The 14,584-nt window shown below is 40.7% G+C and overlaps 1 protein-coding gene across 26 annotated transcripts in view; it reads right to left on the bottom strand.

The window, feature by feature from the left end:
* NCOR2 (nuclear receptor corepressor 2) overlaps nt 1–14,584 on the bottom strand; it is a 248,449-nt gene that overhangs the window by 69,218 nt on the left and 164,647 nt on the right. For 18 of the 26 annotated variants that reach the window (XM_072144332.1, XM_072144335.1, XM_072144346.1 and 15 more), the window contains 4 exons: nt 12,736–12,842; nt 11,188–11,250; nt 10,771–10,940; nt 2,455–2,514 (listed from right to left, as the gene is read on the bottom strand). In XM_072144332.1, the coding sequence (XP_072000433.1) occupies nt 2,455–2,514; nt 10,771–10,940; nt 11,188–11,250; nt 12,736–12,842 (400 nt within the window). The remainder of the gene's footprint in view (nt 1–2,454; nt 2,515–10,770; nt 10,941–11,187; nt 11,251–12,735; nt 12,843–14,584) is intronic. The other 8 variants (XM_072144345.1, XM_072144343.1, XM_072144353.1 and 5 more) reach the window with 3 other exon arrangements.

The following is a 14,584-nucleotide window of genomic DNA, read 5'->3' on the forward strand; positions in this document are numbered from 1 at the left end:
AGTGACTGAGTGCCCAAACTACAACTAAGACCCACTTATTTATAACAAAGCGCCAACATAGAAATGTAATTTGTGATTTATACTCCCTTCTCTGTCACAGCTTTCATTGATACCAGCAACCTGCAGGCACCAATAAAGCAGAAAATAGAAGAAATTTGGATGATCATTGTAACTTCCCTCCAGGGTCCCATAAACAGGAACAATTGTCAGGGCCGGAGCAGGAGCTACAATGATAATCCAGATCTGCCCCCCCACCTCCACTCCTCCAGTAGTCCCAGCTAGCGCTGCCACATTAAAATAGCTCTGTGCACAGCAAGTCCTGGGCTGTCTGGGACTGTAGGAAGATAGTGATGGCCTGGGTGCCCACAGAAAGAGCTCCGAGTGCCACCTCTGGCACCCGTGCCATAGGTTCGCCACCACTGCAATAGAGCATCTTTGGGATGTGGTGGAACGGGAGATTCGCATCATGGATGTGCAGCCGACAAATCTGCGGCAACTGTGTGCCATCATGTCAATATGGACCAAAATCTGGAATGCTTCCAGCACCTTGTTGAATCTATGCCACGAAGAATTGAGGCAGTTCTGAAGGCAAAAGGGGGTCCAACCAGTTACTAACATGGTGTACCTAATAAAGTGGCCGGTAAGTGTATATATTTTTTCTTGCAATTGAAGAAATGTATTTATATGGCTGATGGATTAATTTTAATGTGAATGCCAATTTGAAAATAGCCCTTTAATGGAGTAAATTAAAATGTGCAGTATTATTACCTGCTGTATTAATTACCAAAACAAAAACAAAAAGAATTTGCTTGGAAGGTTTAGTTATGCTTTCATTAAAAAAAAACCATGTGTAATAGCTCTCATGGCTTTGTTGTAGGGCCATGAAGCCTCTGAGGGTAGGTCGGCACAAATTGCAAAACACTGCTGATGTCTGTCAATGACATGGCATTCGTGTTCAGGTCACCATTATGCTCAGTGATTGGTCCCAATGGTGACCTGCCAACACACTATGTGCTACTCCACCACGTACCCATGGGAGATGCTTTAGCCATTACTGGAAGAACCGTTTGGGACAGAGAGGTAAGTTACCGGGTTTTTTTCGGACTAGGTGACACACAAAAAATCCTTTGATTTTCTCAGAATAAAAGGTGCGCCTTATAGTGCAGTGTGCCTTATATATGAACCTACTTACAGACATCAGCTGCCTTGAACTGTGCACAGGTCTGCCACCTGCTGGTCATTCATCCTTATAATCAGGTGCGTCTTATATATGAACCTAGACGTTTTAGCAGGCATCTATTGATGGTGCGCCTTATAGTCCAGTGCGCCTTATAGTCCGAAAAATACGGTAAGTTTAATTTAACTCAAACACAATGGGGTTTGATTTGAGCCCAACTACCACTTTACGGCCTGTAAGCATCAAAAGGTAAAAAAGAGAAACTGTTCCCATGTCACATCTCATGGAAACAAACAATGAACAAAAATCATTTAATTTAGAGAAGGTTGGAGGTAATATGTGCGGCACAACAAAATAAATCCAAATTCCGAAAAGGCAGGTAGTAAGCACTGCCATATCACTACCTGGCCACTGGCAGCAGGCAAGAACGCCAAAAACAAAATCCTACACCCCTGCTGAATAAGACACATGAAATCAATGCAGCCTTGCCTGCCAGCTCTGTCGTCTTCATCCAGAACCTCAATGATGATACCTGACAAGGCCAAGGAGAATTAACCCTCTAGTAAATGGCTGAATGTAAGCAACATATGGTAAAGAATAAAGCCACTACATAGCGTGGGTGGCAGATCAGTTACAATACTCAGCTCCACTTGGTGTTACATTTGAAATTCTCATTAAATATTCAGTTTCAAGGCATGGATTTCCTGAAACCAATGCAGACAAGACAAATTTGGTAGCGTCATCCATTATTTATTTCTAAATCCACAAACCTGTGCTCCGTAGAAGATGAGCAGCGTCTCTGTAAAACGTGTTTCACAAACACATTTCTGCCATAAAAGGACCTTGAAGCAGCCAGTGAAAGGCTTTGTGAGCGGAAAAAACACACACAATCCATCCCTGATCTGTTAATAACGCTCTTCATATTGAAAGAAAGCAATCGCTATTGAAATGATAGCACAGGCATTCATCGTCTCAGGATCAAAGGAACAAAACCGTTCTGACGCAATGACAAAGCGTAAAACTATGGGGAAAAACGGAGCTCCGTTTATAAGAAATACAATGTACCATTCATGAGCCAAAAAAATGATCCCTCTTAAAGTGGCATAGTATAGACATTCTGAATACAGGTATGTGATAAAGATTCAGAATTCTGAGCATTGGGCCACATGAAACCCTCAAGGCCTCATACTACTGTATGAGTAAAGACCCGAATTTCAGACAATAAGGAGTTACAGCAGGTTGAGTCCTTACTTCCACTACAAGAGAAGTACTTTTACCTTTCTTGGCAGTTTCCATCTCCTCTTCAGTCCACCGCGAGCTTTCATTCATTTCCATAGCTGCAGCAAAAACAAAAAAGAAAAATGTTTTATTACAAGTCTAACTTAACACACTTCACAGGTGGAAGACCGGACCTCTCAGATACATACTACGCTGGTAGCTGCGTTAGACATCTACATATCGGAGGTGGAGCATGACTCATTGAAGGATGCAGGGCAGCAGTCCTATGTCAAGTATTAACTACACAAAGAGATCTGGGGCTTAAGGATGAGATGCTCTTGCCAGTGCACTTTGTAGAAGTTTCTCAGGCTGGAACAATTCGCTACCATTCTACTTCTAATGGCCCACGAAAGATAGAGCAATGGGCTGCGGGCACTTACTGCACTGATTGGACTACGGTAAAACATGAACAGTTCACATAAAGGACAAACATGGGACAAGAAGGGGGGAAAGTTGCAGAGACAATTAAAAATAGCAGTGCTCTTCATGCAGAGAGTCTCTCGCTGTAAACCTCTGACAACTATTAGGCCTGGCCCTTTGGGGGACATGAAGACACATCCATTACAGCTCACTGCACATGATTTCAGTTGGCACCTCTTGTAGGCACATCACAAGTAATTTTCTTTCATGAGATTCCCCACAGCCACAAGATGGTAAGGGATAGGACACCAGCAGCGTATGTCTGCCATACTGTGAGATGCAGAAGGAACCCGGCACCCACATTACACAGCGGCAGAACGCCACCGCAGCAGAGGTGGTAACGGCTAACACAGCAACAGATGGCTTACTTGTGTATTCATTAAATAGTCATGAATAGAACATTCTATAAAAAGTCGTCATCGATCAGGTGGATATACAAAAAACATACGATTCTCGGTAAACTGGATTAAATGCTATGACACAAACTTTGTATAGGTAAGTCGGTTCTAATTTCAGCTCATAATTTGATGCATATTTTGAACAACTAAAAACTTGCTCTTTTTACCTATTTGAAGAGAAGTCAATGAGCACTTCTTTCAGCTTAATATAACATGGACTGTATACTGTATATGGACTGTAAACCTAAATGTAATTTTTTACACTTCCAAAACCAAAGTATTTTTATTTACAGAAAGGAGAGGGCAGCTGGATTTGACTTGAATGGGGGTCAATCTAAAGTTACCTGCACCACCAACGAGATCGAGAAAGGAGGTTCTGCCTTCATTCTACTCCTTCAGAGACAACCTACTTGGTGCGCTAGGTGCCTTAGATGCCACTGTTCTGATAATGGATCCCAAGTCATTTACATCAATAGCCCAGAAAAGCCTTTTAGCCCTTTAACACAAACGACCATTGACATTTCCAATTTTAACTTGAAATATTCCAAGAGCCATAACTTTTTAGTTTACAGTGCAGTATTAAGGTTTGTTATCTGCATTACTAGAAGTATCCTTTAAAAGGTTTGTACAGGATGTGAAAACTAGAAAAATTGTTATTGTAAAACTCTGCTCATAGACCGATATGAAACTGTCTACAGAAGAAAGCTACCGGATTTTACCAATTCTGTACAACCCCTTTAATTAAAAAATATATATCTCTGTATTGCCATACATTCTTCATCATTACATGCTTATAACACTGGTATAGAGAGATAGAACTATTGAAGAATAAAAAAGGCTTTAAAAAAGACAACAGGGGGAGAGGGGGCAGAGGGATACTCCCTTCAATGCCGCTATGATTAGGGAATATGACAAAGGGTTCAAAACCCTTGCAACAAGTGGATGTAAACATATCATATATAAACATATATAAACATCTAAAGCCTCAACTAGCTTACAGTGATGCATAAATAAAAAGTACAGCTTGAAAAAAATACAAAAGAATGTATTTAAAGGGATTTTAAAGGGGCAAAGAAAAAAAGAAAAAAAAAAAGAGGCAACGTCTTGGCTCTGAATGAACTGGACCAAGGGGCATGTCAACTCTGCCCTCTGTCTGCTGGCATGATGAATTACATGGCAGGGCAGGTAGATGGGAAGGAACATTAAAGGCGTATTCCCAAGAAGGCAAGATTCTTAACCCCTTTATGACCAGGCCCTTTTTCATTTTTGAGTTTTCATTTTTCACTCTCCATCTTCAAAAATCTATTACCTATTACTTATATGTAAAGAGCTGTGAGAGGGCTTGTTATCTGCGTAACTAATTGCACTTCATAATGACAGTATGTAACATTCCATGCCATGTACATTTTTTTTTACTTTTTCTGAAATTTGTTTTTTACCATTTTTCAAACCCAGTTGGGTATTTTAACCCTAGGTTGCCTGATTGATCCTATTGCCACACTGTAAGACCAGAGACTGTATAGCATCTGAACAGTTGTTTCAAAGACCTGCGGCTGTCATAGCAATAGACCGCTACACTTCGATGACATCATGGGGAGCATCGATCGAAGCCAAAATAGCGCCCTCGGCTTTATGCCTGCTTTTTTTCTAGCTCTGTTTGTTGTAACAAGAAATTAACAATGGAATTCAAACATCAAAATCAAGCATGATAAATCGGGGATACTTCCCCATAGATCCAGGCACCATGATTGTGGTAACCTACTTATATTTGTTAACCATGGCCTTCTTCCTTCTAAAATCCACTTTTAATTATGCAAATAAGCCAGAGAGGCTATGGGGGGGGGGACGGGGGGATCCAGTACACTTCAGCGCTTTCAATGTAATCTCATTGCAGCAGAGGAATTTTCAGCACATATAAAAGCTTGTGAATCTACAGAACGGATAGGCTCTGGAAACACCCTCAGATTCATTCTGGCTGATTAGCATAATTTTAAAAGTTGCTTTAAGAAGGAAAGAGTAGAGTGTGGCTGCAATTTTTTTTCTTTACGAAGTGGTCTGCAAAGCAGAAGATGTGAGGAGGGAATGATGAGTTCATTACACATTGCCTGCTGTACAAGGTTTCTTGGAAATTGTCTGAGTGTGTAAGGAGTTGCTACAGACAATAAATAATGTAATCTGAGATCATAGAGATAATTTTTTTTCCAGAAATGTGCTACAAGTGTCCAAGAGGGGGTCCCAATACACCTAAATAATGGAGCAGCAGGAGCAACATGTAACCTGTTGTTCCATTCAATGTCCATAGAAGTGTTGGAAATAGATGAACACACGTGTTGTTTGCACTACATAGAGCTGAACATGTGTGAAAATATCCCCCAGGTGTCTTTTATGAACGCATGGAGGAAATAAGAAGTAGAAAAAAAATAGTATATAAATAAAATACATAATCATATTTCCCAGTAAAATTAGTAAAATTCTAGTAAAGAATCTTCTTTACATAGTGTAGCTTTTGAGTTATTTGCATACTACTTTACATATCCTAAAATAAATTATTAACCCCTTGCTGCCGAGATGGCAGCGCCCCCCCCCCTCCCCCCGTTTACCATACACTGCTGTCAGGGAGCCAGGTAATGTGAAAAAATGGCAGGATTCAAAATGCTGACAAAGGAATTATTAAAATCAGCATAAGATAGGCTCCTGGGACCTGTCACCAGATGAAAATGATATTATTGGTGACAGGTTCCCTTTAAAAACCTGCATATCTCAATAAAGCTGTCATAATGTCCACTTCCTTCGCTAGTCAGAAACATGTGTTATCTGGTATATCTTTGGTTGCTATACATTTATCCTTTCATTAAATGTGTATACTGCTAAAACATATTCTGTACTTTTTATTTTTTTTAAATGTACCATAAGTTAATAGAAGCAGCTGTATTGGTACTCTATTGGACGCATCCTGTTGGTTTGTTCCTAATATGATGTGAAGAAAGCCTTACTGACAGGGGTTAATGATTAGGACTGATACAACAGTGATATACAGCAGACAGACTGATAGAAAACTAGTAGCAGGGGATAAATAGCCTGCCCATCTATGTGACGGATTCACAACATCCCATGCCACAATCTACTGTACAACAATAAATGTAGCCTTTCACTTTCTTAATACGCAACAACAAGCCCGCCATCATTCACACCAAGGTGTGAAAGACCGAAAAGTATTACACAGGGATCAACAATCAAATCCAAATGGTCTGTTCACAATGTGCATCTCCCCACTCCTGCTGCACGCACATGGAGCACTCCGGCACAGAGGTCACACGGATACACAGCAAACCATCTGCAATTAAGAGAACGTTCTGTGCCAGTCTGCAAGCGGCATTCTGCTTAACCCATTCATCTACTCAAAGCTTCTCCACCCAAACTTCTGCAAAGGGCATAGGATATGACTGAGCTCACCAATTACACAGATTGCAAACTTTTAATATTCAGATTGTGGTTGCATCTGAACATTTTGTCTAAGTGCTTTCATCACAATTAATGATGATGGATTAAGCTACAGTGACGGCTATTAGGGAGATAGCCTCTCTTACATTGTACCAAGTGTTTGATTATGTATCGCCTCACTGGAAGCGGGCCATCTCTGCCTTAAGATTTTACAGTAAATGAGCATTATCTTATCAATCTTGTGAGATTGTGCAAGCCAAAAGCAGAAGTTTCAACGCTAGTGGCTCTGTGCACGCAGGGACAAATAGAAACAGACAAGTCCTTCATGGCGGAGAAGGTTTGCCTTTACATTCACATTGACCCATATGTTAGACTTGCCACACAAGAAAACCAAACCAAACTTTCGTTCCGATGTTTAATTTTTTTTCACCCACCTCTGGATCCTGTAAAAGGTGTATATTAGCAGAATCCAGCGCTCGCTGTTCTAAAGCTATTTTTTGCATAAACCCAGGACCGCCCATCTGACAGTAGACAGCCTACTTAAGATATTGGGTACAAAACCTGACAGCAATGATCGGCCAGAATGGTAGGGGCTAGAGAAAAAAGAATTACAATTATGCTGTGTATCAGTGCAGCGACAACTTTTAAAGGGTTTCAAAGAGATGGATTTGAGGGAGAAAGGTCCTCTATAAATATATGAATTGGGAACAAAAAAATAAATGGGTATTCCCATCTTTGACAGTTCTGGAATTTCCAAGCGTAAGCAGCCCCTCCAGCACCTGCCTACAACTACTGTTTAACAATATTGTGTTACAAAGTTATGTCCTACATGTGGATGCTTTATTAGCATGACTTAATATTTCATTGTATTAGTTTTATGAGAAATTATTGGTAAACAGATTATTGCTATAGTGTGGGGGCAACTCTTAGTAACTTCTGCGGCCACCATCTGCCAAGCCATGCTAGCAGTTGTAGTTTTCAAATCCACCGCAGGGACACAAGTTAAAGACTACAATGAAGGTATCAGAACCGGGTCAGAGAAACACATCTCAATTTCTTTAAATGTATGAAGGAAACATTATATATACACACAATGCCAGACCCTGGCATTTTTTGGACTATAAGACGCATCTCAAATTTAGTCATTCACTTGGGTGAAACGATATATATATCAGCGCGTCACATAATCTCCATTACAGTAGTCAGGAGGGTCTGGCAGTGTCAGATCCTTCTGACCTTCGGACTATAAAAAAATGTGTGCACTTTCTAAAATCTGTGTCTTAAGTCTAAAAATATACACACTGATTATAGATGGGGTCGGGCAACCAGCAACTAGGATTAGGCATAACCATAACTAATAATGTATGGGGAATGTAAAAATATTTGTAATATACTAAATAGATTTGGTTATTTTTATTCTGATAAATGTATTTTCTTTATGTTTATGTTGACTAAGCTATGTAAGAGCTTGTTTTTGCAGGGTGAGCTGCAGTAATTGGAGCACACATGACTATCAGTTTAAAAATAAATTATAAATATAGAGATATTTAAGTAGTCTGGACACTCATGTATGTAATGGATACAAATTGTAAAGATGATTTTTTAGTAGAGGATGACTGGGAGAAGTACAGATGCTCCATCCATGCCTAAACTCTTTACAACTTTATTGCAACTGTGGATGTTGAAAATGGGCTGAACCACTCTGCATACTACAAGTCATTGTGTAGTTATGTGCCCAGACAACTTTCACACTGAGAATTTAACTATTTTATGATTTTGTGCTAGTAGCTAATTTGTGAGACTGGACCAGCCAGGATAGCCTATCCTACCCACAAATAGAAATATGCCTTGGGCACCCATATTCCTGTCACCAGTTGAGTGGTCGTCCTTTCTTGAACCTCTTTCAGCGAGTTCTAATCACTGCATGTCAAACACAATGGGCTTCATTTACTAAGGGTCGGGCTTCGCACTTTCATCATACTGTGCACTTTTTTTCGGGGATTACACAGCTTGCACAGGTATTTGAGAAGTGTCTGCACTGGGATTTTGGCAAATGTGATCCTTTTTTGGCGCAGCTGCCCTGGCTTCCATGCAACACAATTTGGAGGGGTGTGCTGTCGGACGATAACTTTCAAATTGTGTCACATGCCCAAGCACTTAAATGCACCACTTAATAGATGGTGAACTCTGTCGGATCTGAGCGGGGAAGCAACACATGCAGGATATGGGGCGCACGATCTTAGTGAATCGCGGCACAGTGCATTATCATCAGACTATGGACGTTCGGTGAACTACAGCGGGAATGTAAGTAAATGTGCCCCATTATACAAGGTTGGCTGTTTTGCAGATGCTCTGACCGAGTCGACTAACAATCACAATCATTGGTCGGAAGTTATTGCTACCAGCCTATGATGACCAAGAATTAACTGTTGATAATCAATGTTATTCCCTTTCTGTGTTACCGCTGAACTTTTCAATATGGCATGTGAAGTGCAAGGCAACAAAGTCAATTCAAACGTATCTGTGTGAATAGGGTCAGAACAATAATAACCCTCTCTGTAGTAGTTTCTCACTTTGATGAATAGTGGACAGCACCCTCTCCAGTGTCACATAGTATTAGCTGCCTTGCGTCCACATTTGCCTGAAAAGCCATTAATCTAAGGCACTGTTTATGACCCCTCACTCTTTCACCGCTGGACATTGACAGAGCTCTGAGGTACAGAATAATTGTCTAACAATTTTATCACAAATCGGAGTTATTGTGTTCCTATAAGCCTCTGCAACACACTAAATTGTATGGCCACAGAGAGAATTGTTTATTTTCCTCTGTACAAAGTGCTGAAGAAATTTTCTTAACTAAATACTCCACAACTATTCTACATTTTTAATGGGCTTTTTCATTTTATTAAATACATACTTTAGTCCCCATGAACACAACCGATGGGTGGCAGTAACCCAACCGCACAATTTGCGGCGACATCGAGACCCTCATAGAGGTCTCCGGCACCCGATTAGGTGGAAGTGCCACAAAATATAGTACATGTCCTATATTTTACTGCATTTCAATGGAGAATGGAGGAATAAGAGCACTCCCCCCCCTCCCTTTTCTACCCAGCCGTGTGCTAGGTCCAGGATCCGATCCGCACTAGCACACGGCTGTGTGCACAACGCCTAAGAGTCTACGAGTGCCTACACACTTACATTTATTAACACACTGATCAATACTTTTAAACTCTTATGATTTCTAAGTTTGTGTGACCTATGTTCCAACAAGGTACAACTATGTGCTAACAAAGAGTGTGACCTATGTTCCAATGCATTTCAGGCAAAAGAATATTACCTGCAGATTGAATATTGAAACAACATCCCTAAATCTATCCAAAGTAAAACTGTAAATAAAAGAGGACAAAGGCTATCTTGGGGAAGGGGGGGGGGGGAAGCCATAGGCAATAGCCATTTTGGATTTTTATGCACCCAACTGGACCTCATCTTTCTACGTTTAATTTGATTTTAGCATTTTGATGAAGCAAACACCATGAAACACCATGTGTAGAACACATGCAAAGCACAAGCAAACTCTATGGCAAGACAAAGGATGTGCAAAAAAAACACAGGGTCCAAGCCCATAACCTCCGGCTCATTATTGATAAATGTTTAGAGGGACCATAAATGACTATAAGTAACATTCACATAACACAGCACAACACACGAGTGAATGGCAGCATGATCCATGCAGGATTCTTCTATTGCACAAGGTTACAGGGCACTCCAGATAATCGGTGCTCAATGACAGATACTATGCAGATTATAATCATGCCTGATATCAAAGTCAGTGGGGAAGGAAACATAAATGCATAGTTTCCTTTATATGAATTGTAAAGGATGAAGCGCTTTATTCAGCACTGACATCCTTTTCTCAATAGACTAAGCTCCACTACAGCAGATCTAACCGCAGTCATAGCAAACGACTCGATTACTGCTCCCCGTTAGCTACAATATGGAGGAAGCAGTTATCTGAAACATTAAATTATATAACATCTCTAAATTTACACTTACCTAGATCTGAGTTTTGTTGAGGTGTGGAGGCCTCTTCATTGGCCTCATTTGCCATGGAGCGTGTAATACGTCCCTTACGCCGCCCTTGGCTGTTAAAAGTTTTTCTCCCTTTTGATGTTACTGCTTCTTTGTCATCGTTTTCTTCCCCAGAAGTGTCTTCATTTTTCTCCCTACGATTACAGTATTATCAATGATTCAATAAACCCACCGAATTATCAAGTATACGTCATTACAGACATCACATTGCAGACATTTCCATAGAGAGATCTAGCACCTAAATTGCAAGTCACCACGTGGCATTTATTAGTGATAATAGAAATGAAAGTGAATGACACCATAGCATAAACATACTGTAATAGACAGAAGTTGTATAACCCATCCATTGTATATCACAAGTAAATGCTCAGCAGAAAGTACCTTCTTCTGGTCAACCTGTTCTTATACCTGAGATGAGTCCATTTAGAAGTCCGTGCTGTGAAACTAGAAGCATACAGTGAAGTGTGGGCATGCTGGCACTTATGTTATCAGACAAACTACAGTACATAAAATGTAAAAAAATCACTATGACAGCTAACAGTCTCAAGGCATGACTTTAAAACCATTGACGGCACCATGATATGAAAAGTGAGTAGATTAATCTGCAGCACTGAACAGATCTGTAGGACGTACTTGTGTCATAACAAAGCAGTATATATCTCCTGTTCCATGTGAAGAAGATGTGAGAGTTGGAGTTCTAGGCTCCTGAATATAGTAAGAAGCAAATGAATCTGAGCCATAAGGCAAGGGTACAAGGCTCTAGTACATAAAACGAGCGACCAGGAGGCACAGAGCACATCTCTCACTCTATTTTTCTTTAAAGTTAATTTTTATGCATAGCAGGAGGTAGAAGAAGGGCTTGGTCAACTCATCATTGGACTAACTCAGGGGTAGGGAACTTATGGCTCGGGAGCCAGATGTCGCTCTTTTTATGGCTTCATCTGTCTCATAGACAAATATATAAGACACATACAGCTATGATCACTAGACGTGTGATCCAGGTGCCGTTGCTACCAACATCATTGCTTAGGCGACGGCGCCTGGGTCATAGAGAAGAGTGGACAGCCGATGTCAGCATTCATTCCTCTCTATGACCCAGACCTTTTTTTCCTGTGACTACCTATCTACTGAGGGGCATGTGATGTGGCTACTTATCTACTGGGGGGCATGTTCTGTGGCTACATACCTACTCGGGGCATATTCAAATTTTATGGCTCCCACAGAATTACACATTAAAATATGTGGCATTCATGGCTCTCTCCGCCAAAAAGGTTCCTGATTCCTGGACTAACTGGTTGAGCACAGAGCCCTGAGATGGTTTATAGCTGGGTGGGGGAAGAATTTATCAAAAGTCTCTTACAACAGAATTATTCTAGTTGCCCATAACAACCAATCAGAGCTCAGCTTTCATTTGCCCACAGCTGGGCTCTAATTGGTTTCCGTGGGCAACTGCAACAGTTTTATCTCGGAATCTTATGATTAATCTCCCCTATTACTCTGTGTATGGGCCCTTTCCAAGGAAATCTATAGGAAACCAAATGTTACACACAGAGCCAGCTCCAGGTTTCAGTAGGCCCCTGGGCGACAGAACCTCAATGGGCCCCTTTAGCAGTAAACTCACGTGGCGGCATTAAAAATTCTGAAACTAAAACAGTCTCCTGTTCCCTAAAATATTCTCTAGTTTATCATACCAAACAGCCCCCTCATGGTTATATTATATACAACCCCCTCATGGTTATTTATTATAGAGACACCCTATGGATTCATTAGATACAGCTACCCTCACCCCCATGGATTCCATAAGTACAGCCTTATGTGTAAACCTAGGCCCAGGCACCTACCCAGGTACGCCCAGTTCTGGCGCCGGCCCTGGTTACACAAACTACAAGCACAGGAAATAGACAATGAATCTAATAAAATAAGACGTACTTCCCAAGTTCCTCTTTGTCATTTTCCACATCTTGTTTAAACTCTTCTTTTTCAGGCTCTTTCTCCTTTTCATCTTTTTCTTCCTGGGTACTACGGGGCATCTGCTGCTGAAGAAATAACAATAAAAACTCTTATTCAATACACACTAAAACCTTCAAGGCACAACCAAGAAACAAGGCCCCTGTGTATGAACATTTCTGCAGCTCTACTGCGCCCTCTGCTGCAGGAATACCATACTGCAACACCATTGTGTTTACTCATCATTTTTTTTTCTTCTGTTAGATTTATCACAAGGTTTTAATAAAAAATGTTGGTCAGAAGAAGAAGATGATGCAACAGAAAGCTTCAAGTAGTGAGATACATTTAAATGTGGTTACTGATAAAATATACAAGTTCACATTCGTCAGGTTTTTTTTTTTTTTTTTTAAACTGCTCATGAAATAAATGTACAGCTGCATTATACACAATTATTACACATAAAATAGGATTGTAACAGTAATGGAAACACTTTGCAGTAGTTGCTCAATCATTCTACCACCCGCCTACCCTACAGCATATGCGTCTCCATAGCTGTGGTTTATTGTGTTACAGTAGTATCATAGGCGTACGCCATGTCATAGTACAATGCAACCAGATGAGCATTACAATGCAAACAAAACATTACTTGCAGGTGATTCTGGTAACTCTGGATCTGTAGGTGCCGTTAAAATATCCTTATCTTATGGCCGTTTAGTTAATAAGGTTTGAGCCCCTTCAGTGAGCTATAGCCTGAGTGCCCCTGATCTATTCCCCAGGATCCGGGGTGTAGTGGGCCCACACCCTTCACTCCATGCCCAAGTAACTTATCAGCGACCGGATAGGCATTGTCAACCTGCAGATTGTTCTTCCACAAATATTGCCCTGAGTCTAGGAGGAGAATAATGTGTCACTCGAGTCACACCAAGTGCCCCAGATTTGTTCCGAACTTATCTGGACAATTCCTGTGTTTGTATAAGACTGCTTCATAGGGAAGCATTTTGATTTGTGCTTTCCACATCCGTATTGTCGGGGTGTTGGGGTCATACCACCAAAGCGCTATACATTTTCTTGCTCTGAATAATGTTTCCCGTAGGAAAATGCGGTGATAATGTGTCCAGTCTTCTTCGGATAAGACCCCCAAGAGACCCGCCTCAGGTACACAAGGGACCGTCAGGGTAATAAGTCTAGTGAGAAAATCTGTAATATGTTTCCAGAATCTTGCTATTGGGGTACATTCCCATATCATATGCATGAAGTCGGCTTCCAAGGAGCCACATCTAGGACAGGCAGTGGAATGTACCCGGCCCATTTTCTGCATGCGGACCGGAGTGAGGTATGCCTGATGGAAACAGCCGTCAGGTTTTTGCTTTTCCTTATTGTTAAATATGCACTGAATGGGATTTTAAAATCCATGCGGGGGAATGCCAGTAAAGTAATAAATAATTTTAAGAAAAATGTTCAGTTAATGCATTCATTTTGGGTCCAAAAAAGACATATAATAGAAATCTTTGCAGAAGTATGGCGCAGGCAGACAGAACTGGAATCAATTAAACGGTACGATGACCAGTTAGTTGCTCATAGAGATGTGGTATACAGCCAAGAACAGCAAGACATTTTTATATCCAAATAGAATACACAATTCCAAAATGTCCAGAAATTACGATAGGACAAAGACTGATCCACAGTGAAAATTCATAGATCATGTATAAAAACAGGCTCATAGATCGGGTGGTCTATTCATTAACTGTAGTCAAATCAGGAAATCTACTTTTGATACAATAAAAACGGCAACACTCCTACATTAAAGCCACAACATGTGTCCAGCTATGTT

The sequence above is a fragment of the Engystomops pustulosus genome, chromosome 1 (genome assembly GCF_040894005.1).
Source record: "Engystomops pustulosus chromosome 1, aEngPut4.maternal, whole genome shotgun sequence".
NCBI lineage: Eukaryota > Metazoa > Chordata > Amphibia > Anura > Leptodactylidae > Engystomops > Engystomops pustulosus.